General features: G+C 49.5%; 1 protein-coding gene across 7 annotated transcripts in view; it reads left to right on the forward strand.

The window, feature by feature from the left end:
• casz1 (castor zinc finger 1) overlaps positions 1 to 24702 on the forward strand; it is a 184114-nt gene that overhangs the window by 153325 nt on the left and 6087 nt on the right. For 4 of the 7 annotated variants that reach the window (XM_080853709.1, XM_080853710.1, XM_080853707.1 and 1 more), the window contains 16 exons: positions 227 to 1211; positions 2849 to 2914; positions 4852 to 4920; positions 6073 to 6163; positions 9268 to 9432; positions 11680 to 11852; positions 12324 to 13258; positions 17296 to 17431; positions 17986 to 18049; positions 18996 to 19159; positions 19375 to 19497; positions 19669 to 19989; positions 20092 to 20290; positions 21184 to 21355; positions 23363 to 23511; positions 23794 to 24010. In XM_080853709.1, the coding sequence (XP_080709835.1) occupies positions 227 to 1211; positions 2849 to 2914; positions 4852 to 4920; positions 6073 to 6163; positions 9268 to 9432; positions 11680 to 11852; positions 12324 to 13258; positions 17296 to 17431; positions 17986 to 18049; positions 18996 to 19159; positions 19375 to 19497; positions 19669 to 19989; positions 20092 to 20290; positions 21184 to 21355; positions 23363 to 23511; positions 23794 to 24010 (4029 nt within the window). The remainder of the gene's footprint in view (positions 1 to 226; positions 1212 to 2848; positions 2915 to 4851; positions 4921 to 6072; positions 6164 to 9267; positions 9433 to 11679; positions 11853 to 12323; positions 13259 to 17295; positions 17432 to 17985; positions 18050 to 18995; positions 19160 to 19374; positions 19498 to 19668; positions 19990 to 20091; positions 20291 to 21183; positions 21356 to 23362; positions 23512 to 23793; positions 24011 to 24702) is intronic. The other 3 variants (XM_080853711.1, XM_080853708.1, XM_080853706.1) reach the window with 2 other exon arrangements.

The raw sequence follows: 24702 nt of genomic DNA on the forward strand, positions 1-24702 counted from the left end.
ATTACTGATTAACAGATTTATGAGAGTGATAAAATGTAAAGTATGTGTGTGCATTAATGTATGCATCAGTTGAGAGCCATCTACTTCCGTGATGCCTTAGGAACAAATGAACTCACAGTAGCATATGTTTCCTTTCCTCCCCCTCTCTTTCTCTCTATCTTTCTCTCTCTCTCTCTCTCTCTCTCTCTCTCTCTCTCTCCGCCTCTCTTGCTTTCTGTGTGTGCAGGGGAGGCGACCGCCCTCCGCGACTATGCAGCCAACACCATGAATGAGTTCTTGCACATGTTTGGGTATGACGACCAGGTGAGGGATGAGCTGGCCAAAAAGATAAGCTTCGAGAAGCTAAAAGCCGCTACCTCAGACTCCTCCTCCCTCAGCAGCGAGGAGGCCACGCGCCGGGCCCGCTTCTCCAAGTACGAGGAGTACATCCGCAAGCTGAAGGCCGGCGAGACGCTGCCCTGGTCCACGCACTCGCCCAAGCCTGAAGAGCTTCACCCCAAGCTGGGGCAGGAGAAGATCGCCAGCGCCAGCGCCGCCCTGCTGGCCTCCTCCTCCAACTGCCTCCAGGGCCCCGAGGCCCAGCTGTACCCGCCGAGCGTGGTGGAACCCAAGCAGTCCCCGCTGGCGGCAGCAATGGCGGCCGGGCAGCAGCAGCAGCAGGCTCCCGGCGCCGGTCACGGACACGTCCAGAGCCCAGCCTCGCGGGCCTCCAAGTACGACTTCTTCATCCAGAAGCTGAAGATGGGCGAGAGCCTGAGGCAGCAGAATGGTGGCAGCGGTGGCGGCGGCAGTGGCGGTGGAAGTGGCGGCGTCAGCGGCGGAGCCTACAAGCGGCCTTCCAAGTACGACCTGGAGAACGTCAAGTTCCTGCACCTGTTCAAGCCCGGCGAAGGCGCCCAGGACATGGGCGGCGCAATCGCCTTCAAGACAGGCAAAGTTGGGCGCCCGTCCAAGTACGACGTCCGCAACATCCCCAAGCTCATCCCGGGCAAGGAGGGCCCGCCACTCATGCCCAGCGTTCTCTCAGCCACACCGGGAACCCCCGGCACCCCACTGGTCCCCGCGGCAGCAGCTGCCTCGGCAGGCGCGGTTGGCTCCACAGGCCTCTCTGGGGATCAAACAGCTCACCTGGGCTTCAGCACAGCCGAATACCTGAAGGCCAGCTTCTCTAAGACCGACTCCATCACCACTGGAACCATGTCCTCCGTCAAGTAAATCTTTTTTTTATTATTATTATTTCCGCCGCTACAGTGTCATAATGTGAGACCATTAGGGACCATAAAGAAACTTTAATTATTGAGTGGAGTTGGGCAAGACCAATTGTCGCTCTTGCAGGATGTTAATACATTCATTGGACCGCGGTGCCTCAGCAGAGGGTAAACACATTAATTGGCCAAATATTTTTACTCTCCTCCTGCTCTGTGCAAACTTGAGTTCATAACTTACTAGCGCAACGTTCATTAATATTTTTCAGACACATCACGGTTCCCGGCTTCTCTTCCCTCTCTCTCTCTCTCGCTCTCTCTCTTCTCTCTCTCACTCTTTGCCCTCCTGACAGTTTTTTGAGCTCTTTGTTTGCTATCTGGAATTTCCCAGAGTACAGCTAATTTCTCGGCGAGCCCTGCCTCGCGTGCGTGTGAAATGGGGCTCGGTGGCAGTGGAGGATTGGCTAAATGATAAGTTGCGCGGGGTGTGTGTGTCTGTGTGCGGTGGGGGCTGTTTACTTGCCGCGCACCGTGGCAGCTGATTTAGCGTCGGCATCGCAAAGTGACAGACTTCCTCTTTTAGCTGAGGTGTGACAATTCTCCGGTTAATTGCTTTTGAGCCCATGACTGAACCAGTGTCTCCTCTGTGTCAGAGAAGCCTAGGCGATGCTGCCGCCGCCTGCACTTTAGAGGAAGTGAGTTTGGCTTAATGAGAAGGGCTGGCATCGTACCGGAGTACCGCAGCTTCTCACCTCATCTAATGGCCGTCAAATGTCTTGTTCCTGTCATCCCTGTTTGGCCGTTGATTTTAAGGCACTCGTCCTCCAGGCTGTGGCCCAGCACATTCCCCTAGAGCCCAAAGGTGTACCTGTGTGAATCCATGCGAGGGACAAAGAGAGACAAAGAACAGGCCAGAGAGAGACAAAACGGAAAGTGACAAAGGGAGAGATGTTTAGAGAGAAAAAGAGATGGAGAGAATTGAAGGCGAGAGAGAGAGAGAGAGCGCACGTTCACGAGTCTCTGGCTGTCATAGATGTGGCCCTAAGAGCCTGATTAACCTGGGGTCACACCCCCACCCCACCCCACCCCCTCCCGGCCCAGCGCTGCTCACGTTTGGCCAGCAGTGTGTCAGCCCCCGGGGGATGACCCCTCTCCTCCCACTGCAAGCTGCTGCTCGTCTGCCCCCGTGACAGCGCCGGCTCCCCTGTCACTGCCCCATGCTCCTGTGAGCCCAGACGGCTGCACCAGCCACACCCCAACCACCCGTCGCCGTCAGGGCCATCCCTCAAGCGCCCTGATGAAGGAGAGAGAGAGAGAAAAAAGAAAGATCCATTTTCTGGGCTTTTTACCACCCGCGCATTTGTGAGCACCCGCAACAAAAGCACAATCCCCATGAATGATTAATAGATCCCCATGCCATTTTATACACCCCCCACTCATGCTTGTTGTGGGGCCATGCATCAAAGTGCCCTCCCCAGCCGCTATCCATTCCCACACGAAAAATATTGTTGCTTCGTGGGAAATGTATATTGATAGCGTGAAGTTTTGAGATGGCCCGTAAGTAAATACTGGTGTCAGTTTGTTTTTTATTAACGATGCCGTTCTCCGCCCTCCGCTATTAATTCTCTCCTCTCTTTTGTTAGGAATGGGCTGCCACCTGAGAAGCCTGTCACAGAGGACATCAACGTCTACCAGAAATACATCGCCAGGTATGCAAATCCACCGCGGAGAACATTCCAGAAGCATTTTCTTTGCTGCCTTTTTTTTTTAAATCGAGGATATGTTTTATGTACTGGTGAAGGTACGTGTCAATTTGTTGAGGGAAATTGGTGTGTGCGTGGTCCGTAAATTGTTCAAAACCAAAGGCTTTTACTGCGTGAAGGGAGCATTAGTGTAGTCTATGAAACGCGGAGCAACCAAGTCTCTGTTTTCAGTAAGTGTGTGTAGTGGCACTCCAATCCGTTCAGAAGTGCCCGCCAAAGTAATTTTACACACTATCTCTCACGAGGATGACACTCCTGTGCTAAACGTGCTCCTCACATGCCAAAAGTGCGCTCCTCAGAAGGTCCGTGAGTTTCGAGTCTCCACCACCACCACAAGTTCTTAGTTTTGATTAGCTGTGCTGCCGTGAACACAATCATCTCAATGACAAACCAGCCTTGACCCCCCCCCCCCCCCCCCCCCCCCCCCCCCTCACACACAAACACACATACCCGCACATACACACACACACACACACACACATACATACACCACACCCTTACCATCAGCCCCTTCAGACAAAGGCCTGGGCAGGGATCTGAAGTATCAATGGACTCCTCCAGTGTCACCCCCACCCCAACCCCTACCCCCACCCTCTCTATTCATGCCCAACCCCAGCAGAAAGGTGATTATCATTTGTTTATTTATTCGGCTTAAAAGAAAGAGAAACACAATTTGAAAAAAAAGAAGGCAAAGTGGCTGTGCCGCTAATGATTACTTTCCCCAGCCGTAACATGAAGGCCACAAATCAAAGACCTGGCAATGACAGACACACACACACACACACACACACACACATTTCCTTGTGCGTACACACACACACACAAAAACCCCTCCTTGGACTGATTACATTTTGCAAGAAGATTTAATTAAGGAATTTTTAATGAGGCTTCTGCTGGCACTGCAAGAACTGTTTTGATATTTGCACTGCATAATGCATAAAATTTGTCTAAACATCTCGGCGGTTGATGCGCAGGGAGGCAGTAGATAAGCCCAGATACAGTTTCAATTTCCGCGTTGGGGGGGAAAGAGAGAAGAGGAGAGGTTGGTGGAGGTGGTGTTTGGGGGGGGGGCAGGGGGAGGTGAGGACTCATAAAAAGGGCAAATGTGGCTGAGTACATCTGGGTAAGGTGGGGGGGGGGGTGGGTGAGTAGGTAGGGGGAGGGTTCATCAGTGTCTTCTCCGCTAATGAGCACACACTTATGCTAGAAGCCCATCTTTGTAAACTTGTCGACACCCACCCTTCTACACCCCATCTCCGATTCCCAACCCAACCCCATCATAACCCAACAACCAACCAATCCCCCCAACCCCCCCCCCCCCCCCACCCTGAAAAAAAAGGGAAAAAGTTCTTTGTTGCCGCCCGCCATCGTAGTTTGATGGTTAAAGGCTCTTCCCCGGTAGTGTTTAGTAGCAGTTTTCCCCCCTTAAATGCTTTCATGCACCCACTACTGCTCTGCACTTTGATCAGCAGGGCCTCCACTGTAACGGGAGATGCGCAGCAATCTCCGTATCACGGCAATATTAATATTTAATCTGCCGCTGAATAGCAGTGGGCCATTAGCCCCCCGACGCGGCAAGTGGGAATTGTCCAGAGGCAAAGTGATACAGCTGGGTGATGAGCAGAGGGGTGGGCCTCAGTCCCAGGGGGTTTGGATGAGTGTGTGCACGAGGGTGAGTGTGTGTGTGTGTGTGTGTGCGTGTGTGTGTGTGGTTATGCAGGGGCTTAGAGGGACTGTACACATCTTGTAGTGTTTGTGTTTCTGTATGTTTGCGTGTGTGCGTGTGTATTACATCAGCTTTATGGTGGGTGGGGGTATTTTTTGTGTGTGTGTGTGTGTATTAGTGTTATACACTGTACTGGAGCTTCCTTTCTTTCTTTAAGAAGCTGGGAAAATCAACCGAAGCTCCCACTACTCCCCGAGCCTTTCACTACACCAGCAGCTTTTAAAAGGTAGTGGATTTGCCATTCAATTAGCCTAATGAAAAGTCCGTTCAGTGATCTGTTAACCAAAAAAAAAAAAGAACAAAATCAAATCATAAAGGAGAAAAAATAAGCCATGGGATAATCCTGGCTATAAAAGAGAACCAGCATGAACATCAGACACACACAAACTCACACAAAAATCTATTACTTAGCTGTTTCTTTTTTCTTTTTTATCCTCCTCTGCCTTTTTCCCTTCCTGTCTGTAGTTCAGCAGATGGTGCTCTTGGCAGCAGCAGTGTAAATGTTTATTTGTATGTTTTTAGCTGTAATTGGAGGTTTTTAACAGTCATCATCGTCAGGGTTATAATCAGCCCTGCAAACACTCAGGAGATGTGCCTCTTTAAAGTGCTGCCAATCTGGGGGAGCCCGAGCAAGCGAGTCAGACACCGAGTGGAAGCAATGGGGGGTGGGGGCGGATGTGTGTGTGTGGGAGAGTAGTGCGTGGGAGAGTAGGTGGGGGGGTCGAGCGGGAGGAGGGGGGGGGGGGGGGGGGGGTGGGGGGTGGGGGTAGCATGGAGATACACTCAAAGCTCTCTATTAGGCCTCACCTCTCTCTGATTGAAGCAGCCACTGTTAACCTGAAGAGCCAGGCATTGATTTGGCTGAGGCTGACGCGCGGGGGGCCAAATGAATGAATTATGTCAGGGGTTACAGTTTAATAAGAGCCTGCCAAGCAACTGCTTTTGAAAGCCAACGGAACTAATTTGGGCGAGATTGCCGTGACTAGGGTAGAAATCGTAATGGTACGGGTGTTACAGGTGTGAGCGCGGAGCAGACGCACATACACTTAGTTGTGTATGTGTGTGACTGGGTTTTTTTCTTCTTTTTTTTCTTTGTTTTTCAGGAAAGGGAGGGAAAGTTTACACGCCCCGAGTATAGACCAGATCGCGTCACTATCCTTATCCTCCTATTGGGAGAATATTTATGCAGTGACTATAAATACAAAGCAGTCTGCTGTGTTACAGCTTATAAAAAAAAAAAAAAAAAAAAAAACTGTTTTCATTGAGGACTGACATTAGCTATGTTTTACAGTTTGCTGTATGTTTGTTTTAGTTTTTTTGCTATGTTCTGTTGCCATGGTACTTGTTAAACGCATATCTCCCTCGCCCTTCCCTCCAGGTTCTCTGGGAGTCAGCACTGCGGGCACGTGCACTGCGCCTACCAGTACAGGGAGCACTACCACTGCATGGACCCAGAGTGCAACTACCAGGTGAGTCTCCTCCATGCCCGGCAGCACACCCTGCTCCTGCCCCCCTGTCCTCAGTCTCAGTCCCGCCCCGCCCCCTCCTGCCCTGGTCCTGGGCTCTGCTCAGCGCTGGGTCTGTGCTGCTGCCAGTTCCGGCAGCCTCCTCTCTCCTTGGCTCACGTCACCCGTGATAAATGAGATCGTGTCGGCCCGGTAATGCCGGAGTCTTAGCGGCCATGCTTCAGCACCCCTGAACACTTGTCTCCTCTCGCTAACGCTACATGGGTGAAAATTGGGGCGAGGTGTTTCTGCGTGTACCTGGATGATGTACAGACATCTCTATAACTCAGTGAGGTCCCCCGCTGCAGTGGGGAAGGGGAGAAAGAGACAGAGAGAAAGAATGAGAGAGAGAGAGAGACAGAGAGAGAGAGGGGGGGGACTTAGAGCACTGTACCAAACAATCCTGTATCATTATGGCACCTGAAGACACACCCTAAGACCTGTATAAAATAAGCACTCAAGGTCGTGTGTGTGTGTGTGTGTGTGTGTGTGTTTGCCAAACAGGTTATGACTGCTGGCAGCAGGCCAGTCTATAGGCCGGAAAGCCGATTTAAGGCACAGTTGGAGTCAGTTGGACAATTGGCCTTTTATTGTGGGCTAATAGTAAATATGCTGGAAATATGGTTCCTATTCTGGGTAGGTTTTTTTTTCTCTCAGAAGACATCTGCTCAAGATCCGGGGCCACCTTTAATCCCCTTTCACATTATTAATCTGCTGGCAGTCCCAGGAGTTGTCATGTAAGGCAGGCGAAAATAAGCATTAGGCAGATCACAACATGGAGCCTATGTTTGCCTGCACATATGGTGTAAAAGAGCAGGCAAATACACACAGATTTGTTGAAGAAGTCAAAAATCCTTACAAAACCAAGCGTGTGTGTGTGTGTGTGTGTGTGTGTGTATGTGTGTGTGTGCGCGTGAACATGCTTGTGTTTTCTCTCTGTCACTCCTCCCATGTCTGAGCAAAAGCCTCTCTTGTCGTAATCTCCCACTTCAGTTTTTCTAATCATATGATTACATTCAGAGGGGAAGACACGGAGAGAATATTGCAGAGTAAGTCGCAGCAGCTGTCACACAAAATCTGGACAATATTTACTCCTCTCTTTCTGTCTCTCTCTATCTCTTTCTCCCTCAGTCTCTTTCTCTCTTTTTCTCTCTCGCTCTCTCTGTCATACGCATGCTTTATTTTCACTGAGCTGATGTTCCAGGCCCAATCAATGTGGATGAATGGAACAAATGAGCGCGCCTTCTTTTTCATTTTTTTTTTCTTTTTCTTTTTTTGTTGCAATGGCTTTACTGGGTTTTGTGAATGTGACGTCTGTCCTCTAGTCACCTCCTTATTGACTTATTGAAGCACACGGTGACATGAAACACGTGGCCCAGGAGCCACAGAGGCAAGGCAGGGTTGGGGAGGGTGAGGAGGAGGAGGGGGGGGGGGGGGGGGGGGGGTTGAGGGGAGGAGGGATCAGAGAGAGAGGGGATGGGGGTGGGGGTGGTGTGGTGCAGGGGTCCTAGATCAGCAGGCTTTTGGAAGTGATAACTCATGAAATGTTACGTGACCCAGTCCCTGGAATATTATCCCGAGCTGCCAGGCTGTGCTGCGGTGTGGCACGGCATTCAGAGGGCCCCTCTCCTTTCATGGGCTTGTGTTCATCATAGCCACTCTGGTGAGAAACCTAAAATAAGAGTCGCAGGACACTCTTCGCTCTCTCTCCACTCCCCCCCGATGTTTGTTCTGTTCTAGCTGAGAGGTTTGCTGATGGGGAGAAATCAAAGTTTAGCACTCCCACTTCTTTCCCACAGAGCTGAGCAAAAACAAAAAATCGAATGATCATACCTAATTTGAGGGATTTGTATTTACTTCTGTTTGTTTGTTTGTTTATTTCCCCACCCCTGCTGAGGTGCAAGATCAGCCCAGCAACTAGCCAGCAGTAATGTGTGTGTGGGTATTTGTGTGTATTTGTGAGTGATTTAGTGCCTCTTTTTAGACGTCTCATTTCAGTCATTTCTCTCATCTCCCACTACAGAAGCCTGAGAAAAAAAAATGACAGATTTAAGTCAGAATGGGCTCATTAATTTCTGCTTCTCCAGTTCTAGTTCCTGTAACATCAGCTCAAGCCCAATTACAGCAGATTTGGTTCCTCTGGACTCTCCAGAGTTAGATTTTTCATCCCTTTTTTCTCTCTCTCTATCTCTCCCTCTCTCTCTTTTTCTTTTCCCAGTCGCTTTGCTTTGTGGTTGGGTTTTAATTTTGCAGAGGGTATCTTGGCGTATTCTCTCATTATTACAGTCTAACCCTGAACGGGGGGGAAAAAACGAGGCTTAATGCTTTAATTAAAAGTGGAATCATATCGCAGCCAGGGAATTAAAAAGAGAAACATTTTTGGTCGGCTTGTTTGTTTGTTGCCTTGTCTCTCTTCCCCCTCCGTGCACGTTTGCTGAACCATCTGCATGGAACATAATTTTTCAGAAGCCAAGATCATCGAAACTGTGATCTTGCATGTCAAGTGATCCATCTTAATTAAAAGTGTGGGGGGAAAATACAAAATAATACAGATGAGGGCCTTGGATGTGTGTGTGTGTGTGTGTGTGTGTGTGTGTGTGTGTGTGTGTGTGTGTGTGTGTGTGTGTGTGTGTGTGTGTGTGTGTGTGTGTGTGTGCTTGTATGTGTGCTTGGTGAGGACGTACTACATTGAGACTCTTTATGCCCAGTCATCTAGACAATATTAAACAGCAGTCATCCAGACTCGTTAAGATTCATATTTTGGGTTCAATAAGAGACCATCGAGAGAGAGAGAAAGCTAGAGAGAGAGAAAAAGAGAGAGAAAGAGAGAAGAGAAACACTAGTCACTAAAGAGAATAGGGACTTCTCCTCTGGCTCCCACACTGTGGCTCCATATTGCTGCCAGTTGGCTCCTGTGGTCTGCAGCTGTTGCCAGAGTGTGAAAAAAATCAACCCAAAAGACAATGTGTTGATTATTACCCCCACAACTGACACAGATACACACATGCACACATGGATATCAACCTGTTGCTGTGGTGTGCGTGTGTGTGCGTGTGTGTATTTGACAGAGATTCACCAGTAAGCAGGACGTCATCAGGCACTACAACATGCACAAGAAGCGGGACAACTCCCTGCAGCACGGCTTCATGCGCTTTAGCCCCCTGGACGACTGCAGCGTCTACTACCACGGCTGCCACCTCAACGGCAAGAGTACCCACTACCACTGCATGCAGGTCAGAATCCTGTCACCACACACACATTCCCACACACTTACACAAACATACACACACACACACACACACACACACACAATCCCACTCACTTACACAGACATAAACACAAACACTCATTTACCACCTTATCACTCCCAAAGTGAGTCAGATATTCCTTCACGTACGAGGTCTCCTCAATTTAAGTTAACATAGTGTTTTGAAATAGGGGCACACACTCTCTCAACCACAGTCCACACGCACACACACACACACACACACACACACACACACACACACACACACACACACACACACACACACACACACACACTTCCCTGCATTAAAGATGTCAGGGAAGGTTCCACAGTGCAAGTTGCTGTGTCAGAGTGACTGTGCGTCTGGGGGCAAGCAAGGCAGCTTCCTGTCTCAGTGCACTGATGAGTGCATTTCAAAGGCTTCACACAGGTGCAGCCTAGCTCAGAGTTCAGTGCCTTTACTAGTCGAGTCGTTTGATCTCCGGCGCTTCACAATGTAGTGTCAAATCTAGAAGCATCAAACCCGTGCTCAAGTCTGTGAAGATGATAGCGAAGTATCTATATAGATAACAAGACTGACTTACAACGAAAAAAAAAAAACTCAAAAAACCTTAACAGAGCGTTAAAGATGTTTGACAGGGTAGAATCGGTGTGCTGTGTCAGAGGCGTAGCAGCCCTGGGCAGAGGGGGAGAGAGATGGAAGAGGGGAACAGGATCTCCTGATGCCAGCCGTAAGGCAGGGCAGAGCTGAGCAGAGCACTCAGGCACCAAGAGACACTCTCTCCGAGGGGGCGCAGGCTGGAGCGAGAGCCGGCGTTTTAACTGCGCCTATAAAAGGAAAATACAGTTCTTCCACTTTTTCCATTAAGCCTAAATTACCATTTAAGAGCAGTTTTCATTCGTTTGACAAAACGTGTCATAAAGTAAATAAAAGAAAAATTAAAAGGACAGACATAAAGCAGTGCCCTGCTCTCTCTTCTCTCTCCCTCCTTCCCTCCCTCCCTCCTACTCCCTCTCTCTCAGTCTCTCTCTCTCTCTCTCTCTCCTTAATTGGCATGGATAAAATTCAGTTAGTTGTTTATATAAACTTAACATTTTTCATCTTTTAGTACCAAGCAGCGAGTTGAAGATTATTTCCCCCACCAGATTTGTTTAATTTTTTTCACATCTGCTTATTTTCAAGGTGTCATCGCACCGAGTGCTTTCTCACCGGTGTGCAAAGGCTGCTGCTGTCGCAGATGGCTTGAGATATATTATTTTTTTAACCCCCCCCCCCCAACAGCATAATTGTTATGAGATGTTTCAGCCCTTGTTTTAACGGCACTGAGAACCAGCAGATGTTGGCATCCCTTCTCCTCTGATTTACTAGGAAAGAAAAAAGAAAAAAAAAAACTTACGGGAGCGGGTGGCATTTTTTTTTGCATCGTTTGACTCAATATGGCCAAGTTGCCATGTTCACACGGTTGAAAAATGCCAGGGCTGATATACAATTGCCAGTTTTAATTCAAACATTTCGTGTGCTTTATTCACCCCCCCCCCCCCCCCTCCCCCCCCACCCCTCCCTTTCTGCTCTTCAACTCTGAGAGCTCCGTGTCAGGCCTCGCAGGCTCATGGAAGACTTTAAACAAGAGAAAGTGACAATCACTCTGCCCAGGGTCTGGCTCTCTCCTGGCTTGTATCTTTCTGGCAAGCTAAGGCTAAAACACTCTTAATGTAGCATAAATATGCTTTAAATGTTTAAGCTTAAATGGAGGGAAAAACTTGAACCTGTGTTTACTCTCTCAGTGCTTGCATAACCTGCCCTGGGGGATAAAGCAAGTGTCTTCTATCTTACCCATCAGGTGTATTTAAACAGAGAAAAGTTAAGGTGTAGTGTCTAATGTGTGGCCTGGCGTTCATGTTTCTCAACCTCAATGCCCCTAAAGGAGACAGTTTCGTGTTCATCTTTTTATAGGTCACCTGAGACCCATGTTGCCGCACTGAGCTATTTTTGTGTCATTGTTGTGATGTTGTTGACAAGTCCTTGCAGCCTGCACTCTCCTTCAGCTTCCTGTACCAAGTGCATAAACACACACACACACACACACTCTTTCTCTCTCTCCTTCAGCTGTGTCATGGAAAAAACTGACATTCAGACGAACAAACAAACCGACAAACCAAAAAATGATTCTGTTTTGTCAGAGTCACACAGCCACACACTCATCCACACACACACGCTTGTTTTGTCTCCTAGGTGGGATGCAACAAGGTATACACCAGCACCTCTGACGTGATGACCCATGAGAACTTCCACAAGAAGAACGCGCAGCTGATCAACGATGGCTTCCAGAGGTTCCGTGCCACAGAGGACTGTGGGACAGTCCAGTGTCAGTTCTATGGCCAGAAGACCACTCATTTCCACTGCAGGTGAGGGTTGCGCACAAGCACACACAAACACACACACACAAACACACACACACACACACAAAAAAAGAAACAAAAATACTTAATATTTGTTTTTTTTATTTGTATTATAAGAGCTCTTGCTTAAAACAGATCAAATCTGGCCGGGTGAAGTACGGTTTTGGATCAGTTCAAGTACAAAGTAGGCTTTGAAACTCATCACCAAATAGATGAGTCACAGGCTGCTATGCTGTGAGAGCACTGCCCTACTTCATTTGACCAGTAGTTTGTTGTTAGGGTCCCCCCCCCCCCCCCTGTACACTGGGAAGCACTGCTGTATGCTGTGTGTATGGATTATTATCAGAAGTTGTTCAGGGAAATCAAACACAAATATTTGGGTTGGGGGATTCAACAAGACCTCTGTAGTCATTTCTTGGTTGGTGTGGCTAAATAATCTCGTGTGTTCACCGCCACAATCCTTCTCTATCTATCCAGGCGGCCCGGCTGCACCTTCACCTTCAAGAACAAGTGTGACATAGAGAAGCACAAGAGCTATCACATCAAGGACGACGCCTACGCCAAGGACGGCTTCAAGAAGTTCTACAAGTACGAGGAGTGCAAGTACGAGGGCTGCGTCTACAGCAAGGCCACCAATCACTTCCACTGCATCCGCTCCGGCTGCGGCTTCACTTTCACCTCCACCAGCCAGATGACCTCGCACAAGCGCAAGCACGAGCGCCGCCACATCCGCTCGGGCGGCATGCTGGGCCTGGGCTCCTCCTCATCCTCCTTCCTGCTGCCCAAAGAGGAACACGACGACTCCAGCAACGACGACCTCATGGACTTCTCGGCCATCAGCAGCAAGAACTCCAGCCTGAGCGCCTCGCCCACCGCGCAGCAGCAGCAGCAGCAGCAGCATCAGCAGCAGCATCAGCAGCAGTCGTCCACCGGCAGCTGCGGCGGCCACTTGATGATGGGGCCCACTACCACCACCAACACCGCCGCGGGGGGTGGCGGCAGCATCTTCTCTACCGGGGGCCTGTCCGTAAAGCCCACCGCCTCACTGCCCCCGGCCAGCCGCATGTCCAGCCTGCTCTCGCAGACGCTGCCCAGCAACATGCCCGTGGCGCTGGCGCTGTCCAACCCCTTCTTCCAGCTCATGCCACGGCTGCCGCTGCAGCTGCCGCCCTCGGCCGCCTCGAGCCTCATCGCGGCCGCCAGCTCCAGCGCGCACGCCCTGGTCAATGACTCACTCACACAGAGCTGCCCCGTCTCAGGTATGGATGGCACCGTGGGAGCCTGCACCCCCACCTCCTCCTACGTCACCTCCTCCATCATGGAGAAGATCTCAGCCAGCAAGGGCCTCATCTCGCCCATGATGGCCCGCCTGGCTGCTGCCGCCCTCAGGCCTGGAGGCCACCCTGACGCAGGTGAGGAATAGTCACGGCACGGCACAGCCTCACCAGTCAGCAAACACACACACACACACATACACACACACACACGCAGACACGCACACACACACACACACACACACTCACAATCAGCCAGAGTTCTCCACATCCGCATCACCAGCCTCACACTGGGTGTTTCCTCACGTCACAGTGGAAGAGCACTCATTCATTCATCCAAATGAGAGAGAGAGAGAGAGAGAGAGGAAGAAAGAGATAGAGACAGAGAGAGAGAGAGAGAGATAGCAGCTGTATGCAAAATCACAAACGCTCCAGCAAATCGACCTGATAGAGTAGAACAAAGGAGCCGATGTGTGCCGGACTTTCACTTCACAGAGTGAGACCACAGCCACATCCTGCCCCATATTCCCCTACACCTCCCTCATTCCTCTCCACTCTGTTGCCCTCACAAAGTATACGCACTGGGCATCAGGGCTATCATGTCAAAGGAGGCAACTACATTGACAACACAGTGCTTTCTGAGGCCAGGGTAAGCAAAAGTGTGGTCAGTTCATTTATTTGATAGACAAAATCCACTTGTTTAAAAAGCAGTGTTAATAAAGACATTTAATAGCATTTAGGACTTGTTTCCCCATCAGTAGCCTCTTATCTGGTGTTCAAGGCTTCCTTATGGCACAAAATGGTGGCAGAATAAAGTTACGGTCAGGAATTTGAAACTATACTTATATGTGTTTTATTGGTGACTTTAAACCGGCGAGTATAAAGGCATGAGTGAGAGTGTTTTAGCTGGTGTGTGTGTGTGTAGGGGGGGTGGCTGGTAATGAGATCTTCTTGGGTGTGTGTCGGGGGGAGGGGGGGGTGGGGTTAGTCGGCAGCAGGTGGGCTGCAGATTGAGCGGGGATAAGCAGGAGAGTCTGCAGTGGGGTAAAGTGAGGGGGGATTAGGGCCCCGCTGGTATTTTTGGAGAAGGACAGGCCCTGGGAGAGCAGGGCAGCTGCTGAGGGAGGGAGGCGCAGGGCCCCAAGCCGCAGCCCGCTCCAGCAGGTAGAGAGGCCTGGAGAGAGAGAGCCGGGGCTGGGGGAGATGGCAGGGAAGAGGCCGGGGTGGGGGTGGGGACGGGTGTAGCCGCCTGGCGGGTGGGGAAGCAGGCCTGGTGGGAGGTGGTGAAGGTGGATAGTGGGGAGGTGCAGTGAGAGGGAGCGCAGATGGTGCCACTTCCCCTCAGTCGCACTGATCCAGCAGAGGGGGAGCGCAGCGTTCCGTCCCGGCTCCTCTCACAGCCCCTCCCGCTGCCACGCCTCATGTTTAATTTAGCGGCCTCTGAGAACCGACCCGCCTCTTCCCCCCCACCTTCTCACACACACACACACACACACACACACACCCCTAACACTCAAAACAAACATTCACACGTAGTAAGTAAAAAACCGTCATGCAGCCATTTCTTGTTTGTCGAGAAAAAAACAGTGTGAACCTATTAGTGTGAATTTAAAGACAGGAAGTGGTTAGCGCATGCAAGGGCAGGGTGCACCAAGACTTCTGTGGGCTAGTTTCAAAGCTCAGGAGAACTCAGCGTAGAGCTTACAGGACTCAAACCTCGTATTTTTCTAAGTAAGGGGCGAGCGAGCGCGATAATCATCTGGAACTGAAACTATTCCGCAAGATCGGCTCCGTCATGCGAGGAGGCTGATTGATGCCGCAGTGCATTGAGGTGTCTTTTTTTTCCTACTCTTTATTTAATATTAACTGTTTTATCAGTTTCACACCAATTTCCCCTGGAGTGTTTTTTAAAGATTCCAGCTTCTGAAGGGTTGACTAATTGGCGCCACAGTACAAATGATCTTTCACAAGCGTTGCAACTTAGCGGGAGTAATTACACGCTACACTGTTACTCTTGGATAATTTCCAGAAAACGTTGCTTTGAGATCAAACCGCTCCCCCCCCCCCCCCCCCCTCCCCCTTTTCTCTCCCTCTCCTTTTTTTAATCCCCACGTTTTTTACTTCTTTATTTATTTCATTTCTCCTCCAGCTGTAAGATCGCCAAAGTAGGACTGTGCGGAGGCAGATTGTTAGGCCTGATAAATGTTTTAATGACTTTCCCTCTACCGCGGGGCCGCCGTCCTCACCTGCGTCTGCCCTCCGAGCCGTGAGTTGGAGTTGAGAGGCGAGGCCAAGGGAGAGGGCTTGTGGGCTCGTGATCAATTTGATCCCAACAGTCACGCCGCTGGGGCCCGGCCCTGCTGGGGATCGGGTGACGCGCACGCAGGCGATCTTACCCTGATAATTGGCAGTTCTCTCTGCTTCCATAAGGCTCTCCTCAAAAGGAAGGGTGGATGGGTGTCCGCTGATGTTTTCCCTTTTCTCTCTCTCTCTCTCGCATGCATTCTTCTTCTTCTTCTTCTTCCTCTTTCTTCAGCTGGTGCTGGGGTGGGAAAGAGAGGGTAGGAGGGTGAAGAGGAGAGGAGTGGAGAGGGGAAGGGAGGGGAGGGGTTGAGAGTGAATCATTAATCAGATGAGGATTACACACCAGACACACAATGGGACTAGCAGCCAGTCTGACACCGACAAAACCCCTCCGCCATTGTCAGGCCAATTTCAGCCCCGAGCTGTGACACCCCGGACACGTCCCCTTTGAGCCCAGATAAACACACACACACATACACATACACACATTCAAAGCCTCTAGACGTGAGGCTTAGAGTCGACCAGCCAGCCAGCCTTCACCTCCAGCAGCATGTGTGTGTGTGTGTGTTTGTGTGTGTGTGTGTGTGTGTGTGTGTGTGTGTGTGCGTGCAATCGCAAGCAGAAAAGGCTCCTTCCACACAGCCCCTGCAGGAGAAAGGCAGTGGCCCTCGGAGCCACAGGGGCCAAGGCCAGAGGAACTCTGTGGTGTCCTTGCCTGTCACTGCTCCTCAGCATATCACCCCCCCCACACACACACACACACACACACACACACATCCCGCACATCCCACAAACAACACAGCCCCCCTATGAAACCAATCACTGCTGATGCACTCAGCACTCTCACTAAGAGGTTATGCCAGGGACGCCCGTCCACATTCTTCCCCTTTCTTTTTTTAATAAAACACCACTTACTGTCTACCAAAAGCCCTGGCTTTCTCAGCGTAGCCTGAGGACAAATTAATATTTCAATCACTTGGGGATTGTGGAGAAAGCCAGGGAACACATTCCTGTCAGCATTTTTACCCCCTTCTTTATCTTTTCACTCCTCCCTCCCTCAACACGCCCCCCCCACCCCCCCCCCAACACACACACACACACACACACACACACACACACACACACACACACACACACACACACACACACACACACACACACACACACACACACACACGAACACACACACTGAAATACACACACACTCTCCTGTCCTCACTCACCACATCCACTGAATACCTATTTGGAAAAATCCGATCGAGAGGTCACGCTATTTGAACTGATCTGATTGGCTGTCACCTCCAATCTGACCGACACTGCAGACGCTCCTCTTGGGCATGCTCAATGGCATTGGCCACTGTGCGTTGTCAGGCCAACAAGGACGTGGCGGGTGATGGGAAGGAGGATGGATGGGGCAGGGGGGTGGTGTGTGTGTGTGTGTGTGTGTGTGTGTGTGTGTGTGTGTGTGTGTGTGTGTGTGTGTGTGTGTGTGTGTGTGTGTGTGTGTGTGTGTGTGTGTGTGTATGGGGGTGGGGGCGGCCAGTATGAAGCTGCCACTTTCTCTCAGCATTAGCATCCTCTGTAATGACCGCTTAAGAGGCAGGCCGGCAAATGAGTTGTGACAAGTGCCGCTGCAAAAGGAGTCTTTTTCCCCCATTCCACCCGCCTCTCAATCACCATTTAAAAGCCCTGACGGCCTGACATAACTCGGCCATAATTATCACTCTGAGTATTCCTTCGGCCAGGACAGAAGTCAGATTGGATCTCGTCACGGCGTAATAATGCTGACCAACAATAACTTTGTTGTCTCTGCCCTCTCTCCTCCCTCCCTCCCTCTGTTCCCTCTCTCTCTCTTCTCTCTGTCTCCTCAGGGAATGGGCTGCCTGCCTTAGCCAACCAGTTCAATCTGGTTCAAGTGAAGCAGGAGCCGATGGACGGGCCCTCAGGAGCCTCCCATGACTCTGTGCAGGAGCACAGCCTGGACCTGAGCAAGAAAGACCACCACAGGTATGGCCCGTGGCCTGGTGTGTGTGTGTGTGTGAGTGATGGGGTGTCCGGGCCAGAAAGATCAATGCCCTGTGCCACTGCTGAGAGCCCTAATGATGGGCCCTGTGTGTCAGCCGGCTGTGCCTCAGCCTGATTTACGGGTGGAATAATGCCGTGTTGTGTTAATTAGCGTGAGTGCTCTTGTTAAAAACCCTCCCCTGCACTAGGTCGGGTGTGCAACCACGGTCAAGGTGGCAGGGATCTGAACTGTTTGATCAGTACCCCCCAAAATGTAAAATGTCACAGAATAATGAAAATAAATGAAAAAATAGGCACAATATATTTTGTTCTGTAGGTGCCTAAACAGCATTTGCATATACTGTGTATTTGGTTGTTTGTTTTAATCAGTATCCACCCTTTATATGCATACGGCCCTTCTAGTTCTATAACTGATTTTCAGCAAGCAGTCACTCCTGTTTTCATGTCTTGTATATTCACACACTCTGTGATAAATAATAATATTTACTATTCCCATGCAAATCTTGACTAAACATTGTTCATTTTCCTTGTTCCAGTAATGAATCAAATGGACACCCAGCACCGGCAAATACATCTCTTTTATCCTCACTTATGAATAAGGTAAGATCCATCCATCAAAATGCTTTTCATCCCCAGACAAATTAGCACGCCGTGTTGTGGGATGTGTTTTTTTTTTATATAATGTTTCGACCACTAATAAGATGAGTTTGTATCATTTAAATTTTCCAGCCATTTTTCACCCGCTGTAATTTTGGCCCGCTGCTCACAAATTAATATAATGAACCAGGAGCTGCACGCCATGCCAGATATATAGAGATGTTTGTTTTTTGATGAGCTGTTTTGAACTCAGCAGGCATTTTTTTTCCTCCCTCCCTTCTTCTTCCCCTTTCTTTCGCCCGTTTGCTCTGTCTTTATTTATGGAGTTTGTAAATTATTTGATTAAAAAGTCAGGTGGGAGGAGGGAAAGAGCAACCGTCACCCTCATTTTTTACCACGAGTAAACGTTACTGGACGGATATTTAAATGTTGTGTGTTTTGGTGCAGATTAAAATGGACATTGTTTTAATCATACATCTCCCCCCCCCCGCCCCAACCCTCTATGACTAATACAAATGTGTGGTGCTGCCTTCCATTACCTTGATGATTTAAGGACGTCTCAGAATTCATTTTTCTTCCGGGCGCCTCACTTAGACTCCTAAAGCCCTTTCTCTCCCCCTCTGCTCCTGTTGGATACACAGTCAGGAAGCACAAAACAGCTCCAGCGCTTAGCTTTGACAGTGTTCTGGCTTGTGGCATTATGCATCTCACTCAGGCTGTGTCAGTCTATTTGAGGGGAACAACCACATCACAAGAAAAGAAAAGCCAGCGCAAGGGGCACATAAAGGACACTTGACGTGTGTGTGTCTGGCTTCAGCCCAGGGGGCTCATAGGCTGTAAACTCAGCGGGCCTGTGTTTAGCTAAAGCGTCTACTCTGTGACGACAGTAGCAGTGGCAACACGACAGTGCTAGCGGTAACCGTTGCCTCCTGTTCCCGACACTCTGCAGATGACGCAGGTCAACCCAGGCTTCTTCCACGCCTTGAACCTGAAGACAGAGCTGGAGAACAGCCATGGGACGGACACCTCGGAGGCAGCCCAGTACCTGAGCCGCGTGATGGGCAGGCCCATGCAAGAGAAGCCTGTGGAGCTGTGGAGGACCTACCTGCGCAGGTACAGCAGAGCAGAGTGGTCAAGCTATAAGGCTTCACAAGCATGGGAGAAAACAAGACATGTCTTGCTAGAGTCATACATGGTGCAGAGCAAACCAGTAAAACACTGCCTAACAATGCATTTAGCCAGCAAGGATGTATATAACCTTAGGTGTTAAAACCACATTGTAACCACATTGTTCTGTTTTCGCTTGAATCCTCTCTCATATCCTTCAGGTTTGACACTGATGATTACTGTGAGACCCAGTGCGACTTCTTACACAAAGTTCACTTCCACTGCCTGGTGGAAGACTGTGGCGCTCTCTTTAGCACAGTGGATGGAGCCGTCAAGCATGCTAAGTAAGTACCCACCCCTCCATTGTGTTTAGAATCATTTCAACATTTCTAGCTATAATATAACTGTAACTGTAAGATGTAATTTGACTAAAACTTAATTTTAGCATTGTTGACATATGAACACAAAATTTAGGATCATATCTAAGGGAACATTGTGTCCATTTCTTCCTTCAGCTTTCACTTCAGAGCCAACCTGAAGGTAAAGTCCGAGTCCCCTTACAGCAACGGGAAGGAGGCCACTGAAGGGCCTCAGTGTCAGCTGGCCACCTCCATCTCCATGGCCAACACTCCTCCCATGGATGTCTCGAGCATGGCCACCTCTGGCGGGTACAGCGCCACCACGCCCACCCTCCTGGCCTGGAAGCACCTGACGGGCTCCATCCCCCAGCTGCCCGCCTCTATGCCCAGCCTGCACGCCTCCTCGCCTCTGGCCACCACCTCACTGGAGAACGCCAAGCCTCAGGTCAAGCCTGGATTCCTGCAGTTCCAGGACAAGTGAGTCACTACATCCAGATCCATATGAATCACTGTGCAGTGATGACTTTTCTGAAAAACGCAAACCATTCTCGTCCACTGAATGTGCTCCCCTCATTCCAGTGACCCTTGCCTCGCTACGGACTGCAAGTACTCCAACAAGTTCCACTTCCACTGTCTGTTCGGGAACTGCAAGTATGTGTGCAAGACCTCTGGGAAGGCAGAATCCCACTGCTTGGACCACATCAACCCCAACAACAACCTGATCAATGTGCGAGACCAGTTCTCCTACTACTCGCTGCAGTGTCTGTGTCCAAACCAGGTGGGTTTAGGAGTTATGGCTTACGTTTGAATCTTCCAACGAGGCAAGTTATACTTACAGTATAGACCAGGTGCCCTGAAATCATATATAAAAGACAATTTAAAATGTCGGTTATTTTGAAACAAATACAATTACCAGGCCCAAAAGTGGAAGGTAGTTATATAGTTTTAGCAGTTTAGCAGTTTTAGCAGTCAGGCTAGAAGGGGGGGGGGGGGACAAAAAAACATCTAATCTCCACCCCCTTTGCTCCGTGGCCTCATTTGCAGATAAATGTTTTAAATTAGTTCATCTACCGCATGCATCTCCCAGGATTCTCTCCTAAACATCCCCCGCCTCCCCTTGCCGCTCTTGAGACGAGCTCATCCTGTTTGCACCACTCCGGTGAGACTCTCTGCGTCTCAGCTAACAGATGGCGGTTTAGAGGCAGGTTACAAAGCTAGGAAGGAGCTACGCTCACACACACACACACACACGCACACACACGCACGCACACACGCACACACGCACAGAGATGCCTAGCTAGAAATGAGTTGAGAGAAAGTAACGTTCAACTCTGTGCTTGAATGACTGCACTCACTGAAAGTGTCGTATCGCAATGTCTTCGTGTTAATGTGCTCTGCAAATAAAACCGAAAAAGTGAGGTAGTCATTAGTAGGCCAGTGGTAATTTAACCTACTTTCACCCAAAGCTGTGCATTGAAGTGCTAAAATGTACCACAATGCAATGCATTCCTCTCAAAAAAAAACATTTCCCCCATTGGTTCATTTCTGAGGTTAGAAAACAGACGTATTTACTGTTCTACATGCCTTAGCTGAGTGAGGTACACCCCAGTGGCCTGTTATTGTTAGAGTCCTCATCCTCACTCATTTTGGCCTCTCTTTCTCTCTCCACAGCATTGCGAGTTCCGCATGAGGGGCCACTACCACTGTCTGCGTCCCGGCTGCTACTTTGTCACCAACATCACCACCAAGCTTCCCTGGCACGTCAAGAAGCACGAGAAGGCTGAGCGGCGGGCAGCCAACGGCTTTAAGTACTTTACCAAGAGAGAGGAGTGCGGCAGGCTAGGTGAGAACTACACCTCCCATAATGCACTATTCCCCACATTCACTTTGCTGTCTGATTGAAGTAGCCAGTCCAAACTCAGTAACTCTTGCCGCACACCTCTTGTGCGCAACAAACTGACCCCACACTGGAAAAGCTCAGAGGGGCATGAAATCAGCCGCGTTCTCGTCGTTCCTTCCGACGTGGGAGGCGGAGCGAGAGATGAGCCAGACGAGCTGTGAAACTGGGGGAGGGATGTAAAGCGAGCCGTCGCCGCGAACGAAGGAATGAACGAATGAACGAACGCACTCTTTCCACACGCTCCAACTGCCCTGTGAAGCGCTCGCACCCCCCCACACTGAGATGTTAATTGTCACACCCTCACAGATCAACGCACACGCCGCTAAAAGAAAAACACACCGCACACACACACACATACACACACATACACACACATACATCCACATGCACTTAGCATCTTTTTGCCAACTTTTTTTGGGGTCCCATGTATCCCATTAGTTGCTGACATCTGTTGGCTGGCATCACACCCTTTTAGTATTTAACACCGAAAGTGACACAATCACATCAAACAATGACAGCATTATTCCAGGTTTCCACTGATTACTGTTTGCGTGGCGCGTGGTGTGGTGGCCTCCGACTTTTAATTGTCAGGGAAGCTCCATTGCATTTCCTGTAAATGAAGTGGGGGGGGGGGGGGGGGACTGGGCCCGGCTTTTTTGTCATACATTAATACTTCTATATTTATAGTAGGCAATCAAACCAAAGTTGTTTTCTTGGGTATATTTAACCTGTCAGGAATGAGCAATTACACATGTTTGTTAATTACCCAGTCTGTCTGGCACTGTCTGTTTGTGTGCCTGCTCTTTCCCCATTCTCCATCAGCGTCACCACCCGCATCTCACTGTGGCAAATTAAAGGCTTTTTCTTTTCTTTCTTTTTTCATCCACTAGTTTTTTTATTATAAAGTATATAGATATAGATAAACTTCCTTGGAATCTGGGAATAAACTACGACCACAAGTGCAGAATTGGTCTCAACGGTGTCTCTGCACTGGGAAGCTTTGCACACTGCTGCCAGTGGTGTCGTTTGGGCACGCTCAAAAGAGTGAGAGAGAGCGAGAGAGAGAGAGGGGAGGGAGGAGGGTATATTACAAAAGCAAGCACTCGAGTCATAAAGAATTGATGGTTCAGCTGGACTCCGACAGCGGTATCCATGGCAGCCACATTAAACAGAGCCCTGGTGATGATGTTACCTAGATCCGGTCTCTCGCACACAGGGCCCCTGATATTTCAGCAGTTACTGCTATTTGCCCAAGTTTGCATGCTGTCAAGTGCACCGACAGTGTGTACAAAAGCAATTTAATGACAACAACCATCATGCAGCGCCACGGCTGCCATGGTAACTGACAAGCCAGCACCTGCCCCACATGTTACTCTTTCGGTTATTTTTAGTGTGCATTATTCATAATAAAATTATTACCAGCTTCCTACGATATTTGATTAGCCTCCACAAAAGCCGGCATTTAATTTGAAAACATATAGCAATTAAAATCTGTACAGCCTCCGCATTAAAAAAGGAGACGTGGAAGAACAAAAAAGAACAGACGACAATAGATGGCTTTTGAAAAATGAATTTAATATACGAATAATTGTATGTTTACTTTGGTTTGCCTGGTTGTGCATTATTGCCTGGCTGAATGCGAGAATTTATTTATGTAAATTCCAAATTGAATAAAAGATGTCATTGTAATAAAAGAGCACCACAGGTCTAATCTTCAAAAAGTCTTCACTTGCTCAGTGTGACACCGGACTCATCCATATTCCTCCTACGACCTGGTTCAAAAACCAAGCCAGCCTCGCCAGTGAGCCCAGCGCTTATTGTTCTCCGACTACATTTTTGTTCACATCAAACGCTGTGCAGTAGGGAACGCATGATAAACGATGTCCTCTTTTGAAGAAGAGCATCTCTGACTGTCTGTGGTTGTTTGTGTGTGTGTGTGTGTGTGTGCAGGCTGCAAGTATAACCAGGTGAACAGCCATTTCCACTGCATCCGCGACGGCTGCCAGTTCTCCTTCCTGCTCAAGCACCAGATGACCTCGCACGCCCGTAAGCACATGAGGAGGATGCTGGGAAAGAACTTCGACCGGGTTCCGTCCCAGGTGAGACACCAACGCAGCCATATTTACGGGCTCTTAACATACGGCTTGCCCGGATAAAGAAGTGATTAAACATTCAATCGTCATAGAGACAACTGCTCTCCTATTTTGCCAGATAAGGTGTTTTATAATCCAACCGTGTAAGCCTCAAAGTGACTCGGTCAGCAGAGCCTCGAGCTCAACCTGTAGCCTCTGTGCCCTCTGATTACGTCTAAGTGTGCGTGACGACACTTGGCTGAAGGCCTCTCTCTGACATCTCCCCCTCCAACCACCACCCCCACATAGATGATGCCCCGGTCCCATCGTCCAGAGGATATGCAGCATATGGCCAACATGGCAATGGGCGGCCAGTCAGGCCTGAGCTCCAGCTACTCCATGATGGAGGATGGCGACGACTACATGGACTACATGGGCGGAGGCAGCCCACTGGGCCTCTCCTCCGAGTCGTCCAATCAGGACCGCAGCTGCTCCAGCACCCCCGTCAACGAGAGCTCGCCAGCAGGTAGGTCCCCACACACAGAGCCAACATGGCCGCGAGTCGGCTTGCAGACAGATGCCGTGACTCAAGCGCTTTGCTTTGAGACTAGCCCAAAACAAGAGACTTCCTCCATGAAGCGAACTCCTAAAGATTGACGCCCTCAGCATAATTAACATAGCGCACAAGCACCGAAACCTTTCTTCAGAGCCCGTGATAAAGATGCAACATGACAGGCTGTCTAAATATACTTGTCATGTTGTTTAGTGGACTAACGTATACCCTCTTACCGGGCTTCTTGAGTGTACACACACACTATTGTAAGAAAAGCAGCATCGGGTTTCCTCGGCCATTCCATTATGGATAAACACTCAGGAGTATTTGCTGACCTTCAGTCTTAGATCGGTTAGATATTCTTAAGTCACTATTGTGTTACACTGGTCTCCACTCATGCTAAGTGTTTAGGGCGAAGATGCGTCTTTGCGTTAGTTACCCCCCCTCTCCACTTCGCATTCATTCCCTTGTAGTCGAGAGTCTCATAAAAGTAACCACTTGTCCATGAAACATCAGACCCGCCAAATGTTTTCCACAGTAATGGCATTTATGAAATTATGGGGCAGTAAATTTATTATACGGTTCCCTCCACCTCCTCTCACACATTAATGTCATCCCCTTGGCAACTTCAGAGAGGAGGCTGAGCAGGCTGACAATGAGCGCAA

The sequence above is a fragment of the Sprattus sprattus genome (genome assembly GCF_963457725.1).
Source record: "Sprattus sprattus genome assembly, chromosome: 16".
NCBI classification, from domain to species: domain Eukaryota; kingdom Metazoa; phylum Chordata; class Actinopteri; order Clupeiformes; family Clupeidae; genus Sprattus; species Sprattus sprattus.